The sequence below is a fragment of the Lynx canadensis genome, chromosome B2 (genome assembly GCF_007474595.2).
Source record: "Lynx canadensis isolate LIC74 chromosome B2, mLynCan4.pri.v2, whole genome shotgun sequence".
NCBI classification, from domain to species: Eukaryota; Metazoa; Chordata; class Mammalia; order Carnivora; family Felidae; genus Lynx; species Lynx canadensis.
This window is the reverse complement of record NC_044307.1, coordinates 5,277,896-5,299,230: the sequence shown is the minus strand read 5'-3', so window position 1 is coordinate 5,299,230 and position 21,335 is coordinate 5,277,896. Positions and strand designations below refer to the sequence as shown.

Below are 21,335 nucleotides of genomic sequence, written 5' to 3'. Positions count from 1 at the left end.
TTTCTCCACATCCTTTCTAGCATCTGTTGTTTCTTGTGCTGTTGGCTTTAGCCATTCTCACCTGTGTGAGGTGATACCTCATTGTAGTTTTGGTTTGCATTTCCCTGATAATAGGTGATGTTGAGTATCTTTTCATGTTTTCTCTTCTGTTGGCTATCTGTATGTCTTCTTGGGAGAAATGTTTGTTCATGTCTTCTCATTTCTTAATTGGATTATTTGTTTTTTGGGTGTTAAGTTAGATCAGTTCTTCATATATTTTGGATACTAGCCCTTTATCCGATATGTCATTTGCAAATATCTTCTCCCGTTCCATAGGCTGCCTTTTAGTTTTGTTGATTGTTTCCCCTGCTGTGCAGATTTTTCTGTTGATGTAGTCCTGATTGTTTATTTTTGCTTTTGTTTCCATCGCCTCAGGAAACCTATCTTGAAAGAAGTTGCTGTGGCCAAAGGAGTTACTGTCTGTGTTCTCTTGTAGGATTTTTATAGTTTCACGTTTCACATTTAGGTCTTGAATCCATTTTGACCTTATTTCTGTGTATAGTGTAAGAAAGTGGTCCAGTTTCATCCTTTTATTTGTCCAGTTGAGCCAGCACCATTTGTTGAAGAAACCATCTTTTTCCATAGGAGGCATATTCTTGCCTCTTTTGTCAAAGATTAATTGACCATATATTTGTGGGTTTATTTCTGGGCTTTCTGTTCTGTTCCATTGGTCTGTGTGTCTGTTTTTGTGCCAGTGTCATACTGTTTTGATTATTACAGCTTTGAAATAGAACTTGGAAGTCCAGAATTGTGATGCCTCCACCTCTGCTTTTCTTTTTCAAGATTGCTTTGGCTATTTGCGGTCTTTTGTGGTTCCATACAAATTTTAGGATTGTTGGTTCTACCTCTGTGAAAAATGTAGTCAGCATTTTGATAGGGACTACATTAAATGTGTAGATTGCTTTGAGTAGTATAGACAGTTTAACAGTATTTATTCTTCCAATCCATGAGCATGGAATGTCTTTCCATTTCTTTGTGTCGTCTTGAATTTCTTCTTTCATCAGTGTTTTATAGGTTTCAGAGTACAGATCTTTCACCTCTTTGGTTAGGTTTATTCTAGGTATCTTATTTTTTTTATGCAATTGTAAATGGGCTCTTTTCGTAATTTCTTTCTCTGCTGCTTCATCATCAGTGTAGAGAAATGCAACAGATTTCTGTACATTGATTTTGTACCCTGCAACTTCACTGAATTCATGTATCAGCTCTAGCAGGTTTTTGGTGGAGTCCTTCAGGTTTTCTACATATAGTGTCATATCATCTGCAGATAGTGAAAGTTTTATTTCTTTGTTACCAGTTTGGATGCCTTTATTTCTTTTTGTTGTCTGATTGCTGAGCCAAGGACTTTCAGTACTATGTTGAATAAAAGTGATGGGAGTGGACATCCTTGTCTTGTTCCTGATCTTAGGGGAAAAGCTCTTAGTTTCTCACCATTGAGGATGATATTAGCTATTGGGTTTTCCGGTATACAGACTATTTTGTTGAGGTATGTGCCCTCTAAACTTACTTTGTGGAGGGTTTTATCATGAATGGCTGTTGTACTTTGTCACATGCTTTTGCTGCATCTGTTGAGATAATCAGTACGGTTTTTATCCTTTCTCTTGTGGATGTGATGTATCATGTTGATTGATTTGCGAATATTGAACCACCCTTGCATCACAGGAATAAGTCCTACTTGCTGGTAATAGGTCTTCAAATTTCCTATTTCTTCCTGATTCAGTTTTGGGAGGTTATATGTTTCTAGGAATTTATCCATTTCTTTAGGTTGTCCAATTTGTTGGCATATAATTTTTCATAATACTGTTTTACTTTGTATTTCTGTGACACCACTTATTTCCCATTTCATTTCTGATTTTTTTTTTAATTTTTATCTTTTAATATTTATTTTTTGAGAAAGAGAGCACAAGCAGGGAAGGGACAGAGAGAGAGGGAGACACAGAATCTGATGCAGGTTCCAGGCTCTGAGCTGTCAGTACAGAGCCTGACATGGGGCCTGAACTCAAACTGAGATCACAATATGAGCCAAAGTCGGACACAACCCACTGAGCCATCCAGGCACCCTAATTTCTGATTTGAGTCCCCTCTCTCTTCTTTTTCGAAGAGTCTGGCTAAAGGTTTATCAATTCTGTTGATCTTTTCAAACAACCAGCTCCTGGTTTCATTGATCTGTTGGTTTTTTTTTTTTTTAGTTTCTATTTCATTTCTGCTCTTTTCTTTCCTTCTACTAGCTTTGGGTTTTGTTTTTTCTAGTTCCTTTAGATGTAAGGTTAAGTTGTTTGAGATTTTTCTTCTTGAAGTAGGCCTGTATTGCTATAAACTTCCCTCTTGGCACCACTTTTGTTGTATCTTGAAGATTTGGGACCATTGGTTTTTCATTTTCATTTGTGTCTCTGTAGCTTTTTTTTTTTTATTTCCTCTTTGATTTCTTGGTTGATTTATTCATTGTTTAGTATCATGGTATTTAACTTCCATGTGTTTTTGGTCTTTCCAGATTGTTTTCTTATGGTTGATTTCTAGTTCCATAGCATCGTGGTCAGAAAAGATATGTGGTATGACTTCAGTCTTTTTGACTTTTTTTGAGACTTATTTTGTGGCCTGATATGTGGTCTGTTCTGCAGAATGTTCCATGTGAACCGGAGAAGAATGTGTATTCTGCTGTTTTAGGATGGAATGTTCTGAATATATCTGTTAAATCCATTTAGTCCGATGTGTCACCATTTCCCTAGCGATACTCTGTTTGGATGATCTGTTCATTGATGTAAGTGGGGTGTTAAAAGTCCCCTACTATTATTATTGTATTGATTACTTCCTTTATGTTTGTTATTAACTGTTTAACGTATTTGGGTGCTTTCATGTTGGGTACATTAATGTTTACAATTCTTATATCTTGTTGGATTGTTTGCTTTATGATTATTGTAGCATCCTTCTTTGTCTCTTGTTGCAGTATTTGTTTTAAAACTATTTTTTCCATCTAAGCATTGCTACCCCAGCTTTCTTTTCACATTCATGTGCATGATAAACGTTTCTCCATCCCTTCACCTTCAGTCTGTTAGTGTCTTTAAGTCTGAAACGAGTGTCTTATAAGCAGTATATAGATGGGTCTTGTTTTTTTATCCATTCTGTCACCCTATGTCTTTTGGAGCATTTAGTCCATTTACATTCAAAGTAATTATTGATAGATATGTACCTTTTGCCATTTTGTTACTTGTTTTATGGTTGCTTTTGTAGTTCTTCTGTGTTCCTTTGTTCCCTTGCTCTCTTCTCTCACGATTAGTTGGCTTTCTATAGTGATATACTTGGATTCCTTTCTCTTTCTTTTTTGCATATCTATTACTGGCTTTTGATTTGTGGTTACCATTAGGTTTGTAAATAACATCTTCTGCATATAGCGGTCTGTGTTAAGCTGGTGTTCACTTTAGTTTGAACCATCCTTTACTCCTCTCCCACATTTTAGGTATATGGTGTCATACTTTACATCCTTCTATTTTGTGAGTCCCTTGATTGATTTTTTACAGATATACTTATTTCTACTGCTTTTGTTTCCTACTTTTCATACTCTCACAGTCTTTCCCAAGAGTCCCCTTTAACATTTATAAGGCTGGGTTAGTGGTGATAAATTCCTTATACTTGTTTGTCTGAGAAACTCTTTCTCTCTCCTGTTCTGAATGATAGCCTTGCTGGATAGAGTAATTTTGGCTGCAGATTGTTTTCCTTTCATCACTTTGAATATATCCTGCCACTCCCTTCTTCCCTGTAGTTTCTGCTGAAAAATGAGCTGATAGCCTTATGGGGTTTCCTTTGTATTTGATGTTCTTCTTTTCTCTTGCTGCTTTTAATATCCTCTCTTTATCACCACTTTTTGCCATTTTAATTACCATGTGTCTTGGTGTGGACCTGCTGGGTTGATTTTGTTGGACTGTCTCTGTGACTCCTGGATCTGGATTTGTTTCCTTTCTCAGATTCTTGACGTTTTCAGCAGTTATTTCTTCACATAAATTTGCTCTCCCTTTTCTCTTTTCCTTCTGGGATCCTTGCATTGCGAATGTTATTACACTTGATGTGTCACTGGGTTCCCTAAGTCTATTCTCATTTATAACTTGTTTGTCTCTCACCTGCTAATAAGCTCGATTACTTTCCGTTACTCTGTCCTCAATGGATATGTTCTTCTGCTTCCTCCATTTATTCTATCTAGTGTATTTTTAATTTCATTTATTGTGTTCTTCATCTCTGATTGGTTCTTTATGTCCTTGTTAAGGGTCTTACTAATGTCCTCCACTCTTAAGTCCAGTAACTATATGATCATTGCCCTATATTTTCTATCAGGCATGTTGCTTATCTCCATTTCGCGTAGGTCTCTTGCTGTGATTTTGTCCTGTTCTTTTATTTGGGACGTATCCTTCTGCCTCATTTTGTCTCCCTGTCTGTTTCTATGTATTAGGAAAGCCAGCTATGTCTCCTGCTTTTGAAGTCAGTGGCCTTGTGAAGAACAGGTCCTGTGTGCCTGCAGGACACCATCCCCTGTTCACCAAAACCTGGCGTTTCAGAGGTGTCTCCTGTGTGTTTGGAGTGCACCTGACTGTTGTGTCTGGGCCACGTTTACCTTCAGTCCCGCTGTCTGCAGTGGCTCTTTGCCTACTCTGGGCGATGTTTGGTCTCTGTGGTGTTAGTGGGCCAGTCTGGTGCCACCTTGGGCTTGAGTTGAGTCACACCAGGCCTTTGTCAGAGATGCAGTAGCACCTAACTGCAGGCTGCTTTCCAGCATTGTCCCCTGTGAAGCTTTCACTGGCGGACAGGGCCTGCAGTCAGATCAGCTTTCTGCCCCCAGCCCACTGCTGGGGCCACATTCTGACCTTCCCCTGTCCCCGGGCAGGAGGTACTCTGGAGCGGTGCTGGCCCCCATTGGGGCTGCTTGCACACAGCCAGGCTTGGGGGTGCTGCTTCTGATGGGCCCCTGCCCTGGAGTGTGTGGATGCACCAAGTGCCCAGGGTGTAGGAGTGTCCGTGTTCTCAAGGTTTTTGGGTCTCCTGGGGGAGGAGACCACAGCGCTGGCACTGAGGCAGGCCTGGCTGTGGGTGCGGAGGGAAATGGCACCTGCCAGGTCCTTTGTTTTGCGGGTCCCGGAGGGACAGACACCTTTGGGAGACTCCTCCAGGACACGCTCTCACACTGCTGCTTCTATGCTGTATCTCCCCTGGGCTGTTTCTCGTGTTGGCTCTTTAAAGGCAGGGGACTCAGTTTCCTCTTGACTTCTCGGCTCTCCCAAAGTTGAGCCTGCTGATTGATTGATTGATTGATTGATTGATTTTAGTTATATATTTTTTAAGTTTATTTACTTATTTTGAGAGACAGTGAGAACAAGTGGGGGAGGGGCAGAGAGAGAGAGAGAGAGAGAGAGAGAGAGAGAGAGAGAGAGAGAGAATACCAAGCAGGCTCCACACTGTCAGCACAGAGCCTGACACAGGGCTCGACCCCACGAACTGTGAGATCGTGTCCTGAGTCAAAATTGAGACATGCTCAACCGAGCCACCCAGGCGCCCAAGTCTGCTGATTTTTTTAAATTCCAGGTTTTAAGTTTTTCTGATTATAAGAATTCACAAAATTTAGCCTCTCTGGTTTACAAAGCCAGTGTTATGTGGATTTGTCTTCCCGTGCAGGCCCCCCTGTGTGACGGTCTGTTTCTCTCCCCTCTTCTGTGCCAGCAGGTTCCTCCCTCTGTGCACAGCCCCACTTTCATTTAGCTCCCCACCCTGTCTCCATACTCCCTACCCTCTTGGATGTAGCTTCTTCTCTACGTTTATTTGCAGAGTCTGTTCTGCCCATCTTCACGTCGTTTTCTGGGTTAATAACACTAATGTGAGTCTGATTGTGTCTAGTTGTGTCCTGGGACCAGGTGAGCTTAGGGTCCTCCTACTGCACCATCTTCCAAATGCAGTTTCTCTGTATTTTAGTAGCACGTGGAATTTCAAGCTTGGTTGGAACTTGGCTTACCTCTCGAGTGTATCACATTTTGGCATTCCCAGATGTTTGATTCATACGCGGATTACTGAATCAGTCTGCAGCAAAGATAGTAGTGATCCGTGTACACTAAGTCTCATTTAAACATAACTTTTACTTGGGACACCTGGGTGGCTCAGTGAGTTAACTGTCTGACTTCAGCTCAGGTCATGATCTTTCAGTTCATGAGTTCAAGCCCCGCATCGGGCCCTGTGCTGTGACAGCTCAGAACCTGGAGCCTATTTAGGCTTCTGTGTCTCCCTCTCTCTCTGTCCCTCCCCTGCTTGCACTCTGTCTCTCTCTCTCTCTCTCACAAGTAAATAAACATTAAAAAAAAATTTAAACATAACTTTTTTTTTTTTAATTTTCTTTTTTTTTTCAACGTTTATTTATTTTTGGGACAGAGAGAGACAGAGCATGAACGGGGGAGGGGCAGAGAGAGAGGGAGACACAGAATCGGAAACAGGCTCCAGGCTCTGAGCCATCAGCCCAGAGCCCGACGCGGGGCTCGAACTCACGGACCGCGAGATCGTGACCTGGCTGAAGTCGGACGCTTAACCGACTGCGCCACCCAGGCACCCCAAACATAACTTTTACTTAATAAACTAGGGCCTTTTTTTTTTTTTTGGATTACTAGAAAACGTGTGAACATTAACAAAAGTTAACTCATTTAGCATTTGTCTCCCTGATAGCTTATGTCTAACTCTGAGTTCATGTTCCATCCAGGGAGGTGGGTTTCTCCTTCATGCATGGTATGAATTTCTAACAGTGATAGTTTATCATTTGTGTAACGGAATTACCTGGGGGACAGGTGAGCTCTCAGTCACTGGAGCTAACGAGGCTGTGGTTGATCACCAACTGACAGAGCTATAGATGGAATCCCTTCCCTGTGGGATAGTAAACATCAAGTCTGGTTCTGTACATGGATGCATTACACTGCAAAAATACAACGATTCTGAAAATCACAGCGGAAATACTTATTGTATAAGTCGGAGCTTCCCAAACTTCCTTGGTCCATGATGCTTAGTGTCTTTCCACAGTATCACTAGACCAAATGTTTTTTTATTATGTTGTAGTTTTTGAGATGTTACCTAACAATTTTTATATGAAGTAGTTAAGTCAAACAACTTACTAGTGGTTCTCAGAGTACATTGCAGATGTCACTGTGTTCCTCTTAAAAACTTAAGGGGCGCCTGGGTGGCGCAGTCGGTTAAGCGTCCGACTTCAGCCAGGTCACGATCTCGCAGTCCGTGAATTCGAGCCCCGCGTCAGGCTCTGGGCTGATGGCTCGGAGCCTGGAGCCGGTTTCCGATTCTGTGTCTCCCTCTCTCTCTGCCCCTCCCCCGTTCATGCTTTGTCTCTCTCTGTCCCAAAAATACATAAAAACGTTGAAAAAAAATTAAAAAAAAAAAAAAACTTAAAATATTCTGGGGGTGTTGTGATGCTCAGGACACCACAGCTCACAGTTTGGGAACTGTAGCCATACGCAAAAAATGTGTGTATACTCTCTGTGTGTAACTGATCAGGTTTGTATGTATGTAAACAAAGACTGGAAGAAAACAAAGTACAAGTTATGTTTGGCTTATAGATGATTAAAATTTTTTTTACGTTTATTTATTTTTGAGAGACAGAATCAGAGCACAAATGGGGGAAAGACAGAGAGAGAGGGAGACACAGAATCCGAAGCAGGCTCCAGGCTCTGAGCTGTCAGCACAGAGCCTGACATGGGGCTGGAACTCCCAAACCGTGAGACCTGAGCCAAAGTCAGAAGCTTAACTAACTGAGCCATCCAGGTGCCCCGATTTTAAAATATTTAAGCCCTTTTATTTTTTTTAACGTTTATTTATTTTTGAGAGAGAGAGAGACAGAGCATGAATGGGGGAGGGTCAGAGAGAGGGAGTCACAGAATCCGAAGCAGGCTCCAGGCTCTGAGCTGTCAGCACAGAGCCTGACATGGGGCTGGAACTCCCAAACCGTGAGACCTGAGCCAAAGTCAGAAGCTTAACTAACTGAGCCATCCAGGTGCCCCGATTTTAAAATATTTAAGCCCTTTTATTTTTTTTAACGTTTATTTATTTTTGAGACAGAGACAGAGCATGAATGGGGGAGGGTCAGAGAGAGGGAGTCACAGAATCTGAAACAGGCTCCAGGCTCTGAGCTGTCAGCACAGAGCCCGATGCGGGGCTCGAACTCACGGACCGCGAGATCATGACCTGAGCCGAAGTCAGCCGCTCAACTGACTGAGCCACCCAGGCGCCCCTATTTAAACCCTTTTAAATCATGTTTTCCTTCTAATTTATTTCTGATTCTTGGGTCTCTGGGTGCAGTCAAGGCTTGTTCTTAGGTCCTTCCTACAGGAAGGAGCTGGACAGACAAGAGGCTTCTTTTAAGCTCTGGGGCAAGAGTAGTGTGGGAAATTCTACTGCTAAGGAACCCAGCCTTTTGTGATTAAAATTAACTGCGTTCTCTTTTAGGACCATAGGGTGTTTTGGCTGATTACAGGAATTATGTTTATGGGAAGTGGCCTCATCTGGAGGCGTCTGCTGTCATTCCTCGGACGACAGCTCGAAGCTCCTTTGCCTCCTGTGGTATGTGGTGTGGAGAGTCTGGCTCTCAGCAGTGCAGCACAGGGGTCACATCTGGGCTCCCAAGACACACAGCCTGGGCTTACGTGGTCACAGGCTCTGCAACCCTGAACACATCACTTAATTTCTCTAAGCCTCCCTCACTTTCCCCATCTGCCAGTTAAAGTGCTAGTGGGAGAGTTAAATAATAGATGTAAAGTACTTGTTAGCACAGTGCCTGGCACAGTAAACAAGTTAGAAATACTTCTTCTGTGTGCAGCACTGTGACGAGCATTATGTATTTAGACAGATGTTAGCAATTCTGCCGCAGGCTTTGTCATAACCCCAACTGAAATGTAGAAAATGTAGTGTTCTCATCAAGATAAAAGTTGACCCTTTTTCTTCCCCTTCTACTCCTTGTTCACACCAGGAGTAAACACGTAAGATACTGATACAAGTCTTACAGTCCTTCCCTCATGTGGTAGGTAGTTCTCATTTTACTAGGGGCTTTTCTTTTCAGACACACACCAACTAAAATGATTAATTTCCCTTCTTTATTTAGATGGCCTCTTTACCCAAAAAAACCCTTCAGGCAGACAGAAGCATGGAAATGAAACACAGCTTCCGGCCAGATGGACCCGGATCAAGCAGGAGTGTCCTGACAACCCGGTAGAGACTGGACTATTTTTTTATAGTAGTCACGAGAAACTTCTGATACCTTTATTTTCTTTTATAGAATCAGAGACTTGAAAAAAATCACTGATACTTAAATTATAATGTCTGATAAAAATATTAGGGCACTCACAGTACTGGAACTTAATTGCAAAGTACTTGCTTTGTAAAAGGCCAAAATTCTATCTTCCACAAACTGAAAAGGCTGTTTTTAGAGACATGATGTGAGGCATGGAGAGACTGATTTATACATATCCAAAAAGTACAGCCTCACGCCAAGCAAAGCCTGAAAACTTGATGAACCCGTGTGATGAGACCAGGTAGCAGCTCTTAGGAAGTTCCCAAGAACAAGATTCCCTGTGCTGACTCTCAGGTGACTGGAAAGGTAGGAAAATCTATATTAACCTCAAAACACACTTGGAAAGTTTGTGCTTTAAATCACTTTTCTTGAATTTGCCTCCTTTTTATATAAGGCAAATAAAAATGAAACGATTGAACATCAGCTTACATGGATTCCATTTAATCAAGATTTCACTTTCTTGAACCCTGGAACTGTTTTTCTTTGCTTGGATATAACAAAGCCTTTAGAAATAGTGTCAAAAGAAACTATTTCCCTTCTGTTACTTGGTCGTTCCCAGACTTTAGACAGAGGGGTCACCTCGACCACCCCCGAAAAAAAGCGTATATAGCCACCGATGGGCTTCCTAAAACCAAAAGGTGGATAAACTTCAGAATTTTGTCTACAGTCAGGTTGGGATTCAAAACTGTGGCTATTTGTAAGTCTCAAAATTGCTATCCTACTTCCCATCTTAACTACCATTTTTATATTTTATGGAGGTTAGTTATGCAGAACATTATAGCTTTCCTTCCCTTCAAAAGTGACATGGAAGATTCCAGAGAGTCCAGAGCAGCTCTTGTACTCCAAAGAACAAATATGCCAGTGATGTTGGGGTCACCTGATACAATAGGATGTCATATGGGGAAGTTTAGGAGTCCGTTTACCAAGTGGTTTGGTGATAGCTCCTGGAACAGCATTTTTATTCCTAATTTGAAAGAAAACGGATGAAGTTGTCAATTTTCCCCACTCCCAGGTGTGGTTACAGGAGGCCTTCAAAGGTGGAAGATAGAATGGCAGGAGCTGTGGCCTGAGCTCAGGGCCAAGTGGCCCCCAAGTACGCTCTGTGGTGTGGGTGTTGGAACATGGATAGACGTGGCTCTCTAGTGTCCTAAATCTGTGTGGTGGTTTTCAAGACAAAGTCTCTCTGATAATCCTTAGATTTCACAGGACACTCTTTGGCCCACCTCAGAGCACCTGCTGCTGGTCTTGTGCTATCACTGTAAAGTAGGTTATAAACATTAACTGTGACAGGGGAAGAATTGAAAGCCCAGAGGACTTTGATTTGACTGAGATCAGACAATTGAATTTTGGCCTTTTTCCTCTTGGTGTGACTTAGTTTGCAGACTTGGGTAAAATAATTTTTTTGATGAGTCCCATCTCGTCAATAAAAGGGAAATGGCAATTACCTCCTTAGTCTGCAGAGAAGTCACTGATGGTTTATCAGGTTCTCTAAGGTGCTCACATCAAGGAGGATTTCAAAAATGTCAGCTAGCTCTGCTTAGCGGACAGTAAGTAATAAGATGGCCTACACTGAAAATTACAAAGTTCAGTGGTTTTAAATTTTGAAACAGACTGAGCACATAAACTTCTGTAAATAAAACGGTAATACCAAATACTTGGTTACGTAAGCAAGCAGTCTTATCGCCTGTTTAACAAGTTCAAGGAACAATATTCTTCAGACTGTCCATTTTTGGAAGGCAGAAAATAGCATCCTAAAATGACATCTGAACACTCGCTTTATTCTTGATAAACCGATTGTGATGAATAACCACTAAATAAAAAGATAGTGGGGAGTCATTCTAAGAGTTGTACACAGCTTTATTTTTTGGAATTGCAATGTTAAACGCACTTTAAGTGGTACCTGTGGAGGTGGGCTAGTGGATGGTGCCTGGACTGGGGCATTCAGAGATCTGAGTTTATTCTAAGACCCACTTCATATCTTTCTAGATCTGCAGTACAAAGGCATAAAACCATTCTGATCTCGAAGCAAGTTGTTACATATACATAGAAAAACAGACCACAAGTATGTACATGTTTTGATATCTTGAAATAAAGGTAACTGAGTTAAATTATTAAGTTCAGATTTGTTAATGAGAGCTTAAAACCCTACAAGATGTTTCCATTTCTGTTATGGATTTCAGAATCCATGCTGAGAACTACAGTTAGTGGAGTGAAAACGTAACCACATAACGCATTGGACTCTGTGCCAGGTTGACCTCCGACAGTAGGAATACAAATTAGCACTTGTGAATATGGCTAAATGTCCTATATAAAATCCTACCCAAAAACTTGCCTCCATCCTTATACATTTTAAGCTTCTCTGCCTGGTGCTTGCTATCTGGTATGTTTAGGCATTAAGAATGTAAGTCGTTAGGGCCTGTGTTGAAACACGATCATTATCAGTGAAGCATGGACGTCTTCCGAGGTGCTGGCAGCATAAAGGAACCCACGCTTGTAAGGAAAGGTCCAGTACTAGACAGGCGTCCGTTCTGCACTCAGACTTCTCAACTTGTATTACAGTCAACTAATTTCTGGGCCCTAAAGATGAATTTCCCTTAAACTAAAAAGAATAATTCACATAAGTAGAACTAGCAATAATTGTTACCCAAATGAAACCAAATGGTATTTGTGCTTTTTGCTGTTCCCTAGGGAACCATGCAGATGGCCTGCCTCTCTTTAGGATAAGGGGACAGTCACAGGACTCATCCAGAGGTGACTTTGTGTCCTGTTTCCCTGTATGTACTCACCTGTGCTCACAATTAACTCTAGTAGCTTTCCCTAGATTTCTAATTCAACTTTTACTCTTCTGCTGGACTCCTCCTTTGGACCAGTCTCTACTCTGCCTCTAGAGAGGCTGGGTTCTTGTCATTACTTCTCCCTGCACTTTTAGTACCTTTCACTAGTGTGCTTCCCTGTTACAGGATCAGTAGTAATGGTTTCTCACATTTTTAGTGAAGCTAAAACCCTGGGGTAGATTCCTTTCCCTTAACTATGCCACACTGCAGGACTGGCGCATGAAATCTGCTAAAACCAGCCCAGAAACAAGAGAGACCAAGGCCTGCTTCTCTGCCTGGTCCCTTGCAGTGGCCGCTGGCTCAGGCCAGATCTCTTCTCTCTACATAGTTTGTACCAACTCAGTGCAACAGCAGCTCCTCTTGGGAGGTCCTTGAACAAGTGGAAAGTCACTAGACGCCACAGTTAGGACAGCCGCTTCTACAAAAGCATTTGAGGGCACTAAAAGGTAAGGAGGTTTTAGTCTTGTATTTATCCTTCACTATACAAAACACTGAAAATGAAATAATCCTCCCAAGAAGGGACCAAATCAGTTACAGCAGGTGCCTTTACAGTTGTGAGGTTATCCTTCACCCCCTTACTTTTCACTATACTAGTTCTCTGTTTTCCTATATACTACACTATTTCACTTTGATTGGAATGGGTCACCGTTTTTAAAAGGAAATTTTTAGGAGCAATTGTGATAGAGAACCGCAGAGAGGTCTTTCCAGGCATCAGAAAGACGTAGCTAGTCCTGTGAAGAGGAGAGACATCGTACAAAGGTCTGAGCACAGGCAGTAAGTCAGGAATAAGTTTAAATGCAAGGGAAGCAAGGACTGAAACTCTGGAAGAGGAGGGGACCTGGCTCACCAGAGCCCCTGTCACCGTCTACTGCATCGTCGTCCCAGACGGGGACATCTCCACTCCCAGGAGCCCCGCCCCCACCAGGAACGCTCCCCCTGGAGATGACTGGGCAGAAGAGACGGACGCAGAGGAGGACAGCCTTTAGTCTAGGCCAAGGCTGTAGACGTGAAGTGCCCCAGAGAGTCGGGCTCCCAAAGAGCTCCTTCCAGCAGCAACGACAACTTGATTCTGCAGAGGACACAAAACATTTTGATGATTCATGATGCCTTTAGTTTCTGCCATAATCCAGGCATCACGTTATCCTCTGGTGATAAAACGTTGTTTAAATCCCACATTCTCAGATCTGTAGGTTCAGAAAACCAGGGCTGAGGAAGTTCCATCCCTTCTCTGGGGGCAGGCCCTGCTGCTTGAACCAGTTTCGGAACCGTCCTTCAGAAGTGTCTTCAAAGCCTGCAGCCAGTGTTTAACTGTTTTCCCTGGGGGCAGGTCTACATGCTGGGAGCCTGGACTTGATGATCCTAAACCCAGGCTGGCCAGGGTCCAGCCAGCCAGAGCAGGGAGCGACCGCGAAACAGCCAAACCTCCTGTGAAAAGTTCTACTGATTTGATTTTAAGAACTACAGATGAAATCCAGAAGTAATAATGGTTACATTTCCTGACCCCTTACCGCATTCCCTCTTACCACACTGCCCTTTGCTGTTTTATACCCTGGTGTCAAAAGGAAAAATGAAAATCTTGCCTTCCTCTTATTTATGGAAGTATTTACTTGATTTGCCTGTAGTTTAGTTTTGTAGTTGAGCTTGGTCTCCATTTCACACCTTCCTTTCCTGCCTCCTGTCCCGCTAGTCAACCTCCTCCTGGTTCCTGGCAGCTCACCTTCCCTGGCTCCCGCTATCTGACTGCCTTTGGCTCTTAGCATACGTGGGCCTGTGTTACCGGGCACATTTCCACCTAGACGGTAAGCACCTGCTTACATCAGGTTTGCGTGCTTCTCCGGGGCGTCGTATGACACAGCGCGGCCAAGGCTCACCTGTGCGCCCTGTCCTGACTCTGGCTTCACGCTCTCGAGTCTTCAGACTCCCAACCTGAGTCTCCGTAAACCACCACTCTGACCAGCCTCAGGTGGTCCATCTCTAAGCTACTCCCATGCCGCCATCCCAGGTGTGTGTTGGGCGGGGGGGGGGGGGGGGGGGGGGGGGGGGTTGGTGTGTGCAGCGCATTCAGTGTTCACCCCAGGGGAATGGTCGTTACCAAAGAGAACGTGCAGCGTTGTACGCAGTCAACCATAACTTACTTCTAGATGATCTGTACCACTCCTCAGGTGGCAGAAGGGATGCTGGGTATGTGATTCTTACATAATACATGGGTTCTTGATAACGTCTAACTTTCAGAAAATGCATTTTAAATGCAAACCAAGCTTATGACACATTCTGTCACCAGACATTCTGAGAATCCTCCCATAAACTTCATCTCTTTATCTGGATAACCCTAAACTTTTACTTAACCAGGCTTGACTATATAGATGGTAAAGCAAGAGCCATCTGAACTGGTGGCCACCCGAGAGCAGTTTCACTAAACGGCAAGAAGCTGGAGGTCACCCACCCTGCCACACTCCACGATCTAGGAAGGCCTCCCATCCCCCCGTTAGTACTGGTCAGACTTTCAGACTATGCTTTAGCCTTAATCCTGTCAACTTCCCACGTGTATAAATCTTGTTTCTCTCAAAGCTCACACAGTTCTGTAGAACGTCCTCTCCTAAATGAATGAATGGGTTCGGTACTTTAGCTTTATATTTGAAGATAAAACTCTAACTGCTGTACCCATTAAAATCCAAAATGTGCATGCCTTTTGGTCTAAGAATATCATTAGCAGCACAATTAGTTTCTTAATGGTTAGAGAGAGGGAGAGAGAATTCCAAGCAGGCTCCATGCTGTCAGCACGGAGGCTGACACAGGGTTTGATCTCCCCAACTGTGAGATCATGACCTGAGCCCAAATCAAGATTGTCAGATGCTTAACTGAGCCACCCAGGCACCCTGAGGCTTGCACAATTCTATAAAAATGGAAATAACGGAGAAGGGGAACCAAATAAAACCAATACGATGCAGCCCTTGAAAAGACCCCAACAGCTCCATGTGTATTGGTCTGAGAAGAGCCATCAGATGCTGTAGAGCACATGGAGGTGACGAGGCCGGGCAGGTAGAGTGCACGCACGTTTACGTGTTTGTCCCGGAATCTGGGCGAAACCGTGCCAGCATATTAACAGTGGTTATCTGCCATGGCGGGGTTTGCAAACTCTCTGAAAGGGCCAAGATGATGATTACTTCAGGCTGTGGGGGACCTCGGTCTCTGGGACAGCCAATCGCCCACCATTGCATTACAGTAGCTGCCACAGAGACACGGGAGCAGGAATGTGTTCTGATACAACTAGGGACGCTTCATACAAGTCTCAGGTGTCACCCAGCCACTTAAACTGTAATAATCATTTTTAGCTCATGGCCTGTACAAAAACTAGTCCCACAGGCTGTAATTTGCCAGCCCAGCCCTGAGGGTTGAATGGGAAAGTGAGGAGATTGTGTATGGACGTTATTTCCTTTTTCGTGTTCCTCTTTTTCAAATACAGTCTTTTAGATGAAAGCCCCCCCCCCCCCCCACCGCCCCAGCCTTAGGATATAAACGGCCAAAGGACAGTCTTCATACCCACCTTGTTTTTCGACCTCACGGTAATCACGGAGCTCCCAAACCTTGAACTTGCCTGTAAAGCAGTGTCTGTTAATGGTCTTTTGAAAACATACTGTAATATCTTATCAGTTTAAAATAAGGGAAAGGGCGCACTTCTGTGGTTTCTTTCTTCATTCCTTCAGGAGGTACTTACTTCAGGAGAAATCAGTACATACTGAGCCTGAAAGGAAGGGGAGAGAAGGGAGACTTGTGTTACTGTCAATGCAGGTTTTAACCACTCATCCTGAAGCCCCATGCTCACATCTACATTCTGGAGAAGTCCTCAACTCGTGCATGCCCTTTGACACCAGAAATTCCACTCACAGGAGTGTAGCTCAAGAAGACAGATGGACAGAAATGTTCATATATGGATATTTATATCCTTATTTATAACCGTGAAATGAAATGGACTGAGGGACTAACAGTCCCTCAGATAACGTCTACATAAACTATGGTGTGTCCACAGATAAAACAGGCAGCCAGGAAGTCCACTGTATGAGAATAGAAGGCATGGAGAAATGTTAACTACGTTGGCAGGGAAGACCAGATCAAGTTACAAAATTGTGGACAAGATGATCACGGCTGTTAATAAGCCCTATCCACACACACACTGTAATGGTGAAGAGTGTCCTAAAGAATCAGCTCCTGGTGCAGGGCCCTGGCCTGCCCTCTCCTAGCACCCTGACCTGGTGCGCCTTCCTCACGGACATTCAATGTCTTCATCTAACACGGTACCCACATAGTAGCTTGGAGGTGGCTTGAAGAAGTAGCGGTGAGGGAGACAGATCTATCAAGTGTTAACGCAGTGCCAAGTACAGAGTAAGCGCACAATAAATGGGAACCGTTAAGCTGAGGGAAAAGCATACCAGAAGGATACACCTCAGAAGGTTAACAGAAGGCATCGTCACTGCAGAGTGCAAATCTAGGTAGAGGATTCGTACCACTTGTATTTTCTAAAATTTTTACAATGAACTGTACTTTTGCAATTAAATAAGGTTGTTTAAATTTAAAAATGGTGTTTTAGGCCCAGGCAACTTAACCCACCTGAGAAAAGGGATGAACAGGAAGCAGTGAACAGGAAACAAAAGGGGGCGTTTTGATGGAATCCCAGGGGGCTGCTGTGGGCCCTAACCAAGCAAGGCAGGCTGGGACCAGAACGAGCAGGACCCTACGTCCAACTGGACTTGAGCTACAGCGGCAAGTAGACGTGGAGGAAGGCAGGGCTGCTCGGGCCTATGCCACACAGGCAAGTGATTGTGCCCTGACCGCCAGACAGCTCAGAAACCGTCAGAGTTGCGCAGTGGACACGATGTCACAAGGCATCCGCAGGTAGCCGCCTTTCCCAGCGTAGCCTAGGATTCCACACGGGCCCACGTTACCTTTTCCTCAGGACATGGAGCTGCCCAGGATTTGCATCTGCCCGTCATGTCGCCAAAGGTGGTCTGTTTGCCATTGTAGACGTACACCCGGCCATCTTCCCCTCCCAGCAGCCCGGACGTGATGTCTGTTATCCGCAGTGGGGCTGCCACGAGGATTTCATCTGCAGACAACAGAAATCAGAGCTGGGTCCTAACCCAACCCCCCGCAAGTCCCATGAGCGCATCCCCTAAATCGTCTACCCGGTTTCATCCCAGCACAGTCAAGGCTCTGGTCCCCAGTCGATCATTCCTGGACAACAACTGACGTGCATGGCTCTCACGTTACCACCTTCAAGAAGCAGAACTTTCTCTTGGCTCTGGTCTTACCGAGCTCTAAAATCTACCTAAAGGCCTTGGGTCACTGAGCTGTCGATGCTAAGGGCAGAGCCTAGATGACCCAGTTTGGGGGCTGGTCTGATGACTGGGGAGCCAGTTCTTGGCCAGAGGCCCTGTTCCTCTCCTACCTAAGCCGTCGCCATCCAGGTCACTCAAGTGCAGAATGCCACCGAATCGGGAGAAGCGGCGGTCTCCGCTGAAGGTGCCGAGCAGAGGCGGCTGCGTGTCCAGCGTCAGTTCATACATCCGACCGGTTCCACCCTGGTGCAAGGTCATGGTCAGGAACGCCATCTTAGACTTCTCATCTGAAACAAACCAGGGCATGGTGTCTACTGCCATCACAGGAATGAAGAGAAAATGTAAAGCGCTGAATAGAGTCCTATTCTCGCTTCAGTCTTCTGTACCTTGAGTGACACAACTGCTCAGAATCCCATGGGACTGGGGGGGGGGGGGGGGGTTAGCGCTGACCAACGGTGGCCATGAGGAGACCAAACACTGGGTAGGCTCAGTGATGTCCCATCAGACAGGTCTGACCCCTGCAATACATTCTCCGTACAACCATCTTTTTTTACATCACAAACTTCCTGTGAGATACACGGTCTAAATTCTTCACGAGGCCTTCCGCGGGCTCAGGAGGCCTTAGAGAATCGGCTACTTACAGCTCTAGTGTTTGGGGGCCACGTCCCCCTTCTCACCCACACGTCACCCATCACAGATTTAAACCACAGCCCATTCTATTTCTTAAGTCTGGGCCTCTGAACATGATGTGCTGTCTGCCTGGAACCGGCATCCTTCCCCCACACCCCTCTGCCGGCCGACTCTGTGCTTCTGGAACGCGGCCCTGCTCTCGCCTCTGCTGCAAAGCCTTCCCTTCCCTCCCGTGTGTGGCCACAACACGCTGTGCCTGCTGCTTCCCGTGCCCCTCGCAGGGGAGCCTCGCTTCTGTTCACCGGGCCTCTCCTGCACCTGGCTGTCAGTTCCATAAGCAATGGGACCGTGACTTAGTCACACAATGTGCTTAGAAACACGTTGCTTGGTTCAGTGCACGTATGGGATGGATGGTTTTTAAATGGGTGAATATTGAACAGTTTTTAAACAAAGCTAGAATTTCTCCCATATAGATCATCTGGAACACAACCTTCATTTCAGAAATAAGTACCTTCTCAAAAACAATGGCATCTGTCGGTTGGGGTTACTGGTCCCGGGAGGCTTACGATGACCCAGGCAACGCGTCCATGAACAGGTACAATCTTGTGTCAGTGTCTTAGTATTGTGTATAGAACTGACTACAGTAAAACCTTGGATTGCAAGTAACTTGTTCTGCGAGTGTTCTGAAAGACTAGCAAACATTGCTAATAAGTTTTAACCTGATCAATGAGCGATGTCTTTTACAATGAGTCATATATGACCCTGAATGTCACATGACCACAGCTGAGCCACTGGTTCTTGAAATTCGCTTTGATGTACGAGTGCTTTGGATTACAAGTGTGTTTCCGGAATGAATTATGCTTGCAAACCAAGGTTGTACTATATTTTCTCGGACAGCCTTCCCTCATGCCCTGTTCATAGCCAGCTGTCAACTAGAACCAACTGAAAGCTCAAAGCAGAGCCAAGAATAGTGGTGGGAATAACAGCGAGGACAAAAAGGAAACAGCCAGCACTTTGAAAGGCTCAGCAATCTGGGCTCTTGAACATAAAGGTACAACCTGACCCAGAACAATATTCCCAAGAGGACGGTGTTTCCATAAACTACAACCGCTAAAATTCAGGGTGAAAGCCCAAAGTATGAAGAAACGTCAAAACGAGAGGACATTCTTCCGCCCTTCTGCTTCCTGAAGGGACTGGAGCTCCCTGGGGTCACAGAACACAGTAATGCCGGGAGCTCTGGCCACAGGGAGGAGGACGAAGTGCCTGCCTGCAGGGGCGGGGGACAAATGTGGCTTCTCCCTCTGGCTCTGCCTGCCTGCAGGGTGGGCATATCATGCTGGTTTTGCTTCTCGTGGGATGCACACAGCCGGGTCTGCCTTCTAGATGCACTCCTGAGTCCACACCTCTGCCGCTCGTACTGCAGGCCAGGTGTGATGGCCTGCAGACCCAAACTCTCTCTCGGAGAAGTCACCCCATGGTCACTTTGTGGGCCAAGGTCAGAAAAGCCTGAATGTGGCTGCCCATCCAGACCCCATTCTCCAACCCAGTTTTTAGAAGACACATATTTTGATAGGAATGATTCATGAGTCCACTTCTCAAATGGCTCCAAGTGCAGAAGGTCGGGGGAGGGGAAGCAGTGATTAGCACTTCCAAAACTCTTACTTTTTATCACAGTCACAATTTCAGCACCGTGTTGCTTTCAATTCTCAGAATTTGAAAAGGACTCAAAAATCAGCAAGCCATGAAGACATGGGAGAACCTTAATGCAGAATATGCACAATGCATAAAGAAGCCAATCCGAAAAGGTTGCGTACTAGGATCCCAACTGTATGCCATTGTAGAGAAAGCAAAGCCATGGAGAGGTAGAAAGATCACTGGTTCGCCAGGAGCTAGGAGGGAAGATGGATGAAGAGGTGAGCACAGAGGATTCCTAGGGCAGTGAAACTATGATGGATACAGGTCCTACGTTTGTCCAAACCCAGGGAATATTCAGCACAAAAAGTGAATTTTAATGTAAACCATAACCTGGGTTCTAATGGTGGGTCCGTGTAGGTCCATCAGGTATAACAGATGCACAGTCTGGTGCAGAAGACAGCAGGGCCCACAGTTCGTGGGGGGGGGGGGGGGGGGGGGGGGTACGGGAAATCTCTGTACTTTCTACTCGATTTTGTTGTAAACCTAAAACTGCTCTAAAAAAGTCTATAAAGGATTCAGATACTTTAAATTTTTGGCCATTCCAAATACCTCATTTCTGATAGATGGTAACTAGAACTTCCAAGGGTCATGTCATAATGTGTACGTTATATACACCTGAAACATTTTTCAATAAAATAAATTTTAAAATACTTCATCTTCAGGTTGATGCAAATTAAATAGTGGCTTACAATACACATTTTAAGCAAGAGGGAAAAAAACAAACCCAAGGTTATGTTTCAGTATTTCTGCATCTGTTATTTGAATAACAAAAGTAATCCAGCAGACCTTGGGTTTTTTTAAAAGGGATAGATCAGGGTCAGGGGTGAAAGTTTTTTTAAACACACAAGTGTTTTAGTCACTTCTCAAGACTAAGTTCACTTACCGTGACAGCAGAACACACAGCTGTCGTAACACACGGGTGTGTCCCTGCAGCTGGACCCCTGCACGAGCCACAGGAATGGGGACACCACTTTGCGATGTGGCTCAACACTTGCGACTCAAACTATGAATCATGTTACTTCCCGTGGCTGACTTTCCGGACTACCGTGAAATAGTCAAAACTAGAAGTGTCAGACTTGGGAATGCCAGGATTTTTTACATATCATTCATTACAAAAGGTGTGGAAAACACCCCCAAAAAAGTATAGTGAAGTTGTACAAATGCATCTGTTTCTTTCTGGAGATTGACACCCGTAGACGTGTTAAACAAAATGGAGATTGTTATGGATTATGAAATTTTATACCCACTTAAGCCATTTCTAATTTTTTGCTATTAACACTGTGAGAAAGATCTTTCCCTGCAGCTCTGAAATAACTTTCTGAGAGCAGATTCTTAGAGACTATCCATACAGCATCCAAGGGAATGAGTATCTTTAAGGCTTTTGCCATTTAACCAAACCTTTGCAGAAGGGCTATATCAGTTCACATCTCAGCAGCACTGTGTGAGTGCCCACCTCCTCTCAACCCCTTTCAATACTGAAAACGCTTCGTAGGTCAT

General features: G+C 44.4%; 2 protein-coding genes across 6 annotated transcripts in view; one reads left to right on the top strand and one right to left on the bottom strand.

Annotated features, from left to right (window-relative positions):
* The window catches only part of MRS2 (magnesium transporter MRS2), a 35,239-nt gene extending 23,785 nt beyond the window's left edge, over nt 1-11,454 (top strand). For both annotated transcript variants that reach the window (XM_030314738.1, XM_030314736.1), the window contains 2 exons: nt 8,506-8,619; nt 9,158-11,454. In XM_030314738.1, the coding sequence (XP_030170598.1) occupies nt 8,506-8,619; nt 9,158-9,268 (225 nt within the window). In that variant the 3' untranslated portion in view covers nt 9,269-11,454. The remainder of the gene's footprint in view (nt 1-8,505; nt 8,620-9,157) is intronic.
* GPLD1 (glycosylphosphatidylinositol specific phospholipase D1) overlaps nt 11,172-21,335 on the bottom strand; it is a 66,100-nt gene continuing 55,936 nt past the window's right edge. For all 4 annotated transcript variants that reach the window (XM_030314730.2, XM_030314731.1, XM_030314732.1 and 1 more), the window contains 5 exons: nt 17,624-17,800; nt 17,121-17,281; nt 15,896-15,922; nt 15,725-15,775; nt 11,172-13,249 (listed from right to left, as the gene is read on the bottom strand). In XM_030314730.2, the coding sequence (XP_030170590.1) occupies nt 13,163-13,249; nt 15,725-15,775; nt 15,896-15,922; nt 17,121-17,281; nt 17,624-17,800 (503 nt within the window). In that variant the 3' untranslated portion in view covers nt 11,172-13,162. The remainder of the gene's footprint in view (nt 13,250-15,724; nt 15,776-15,895; nt 15,923-17,120; nt 17,282-17,623; nt 17,801-21,335) is intronic.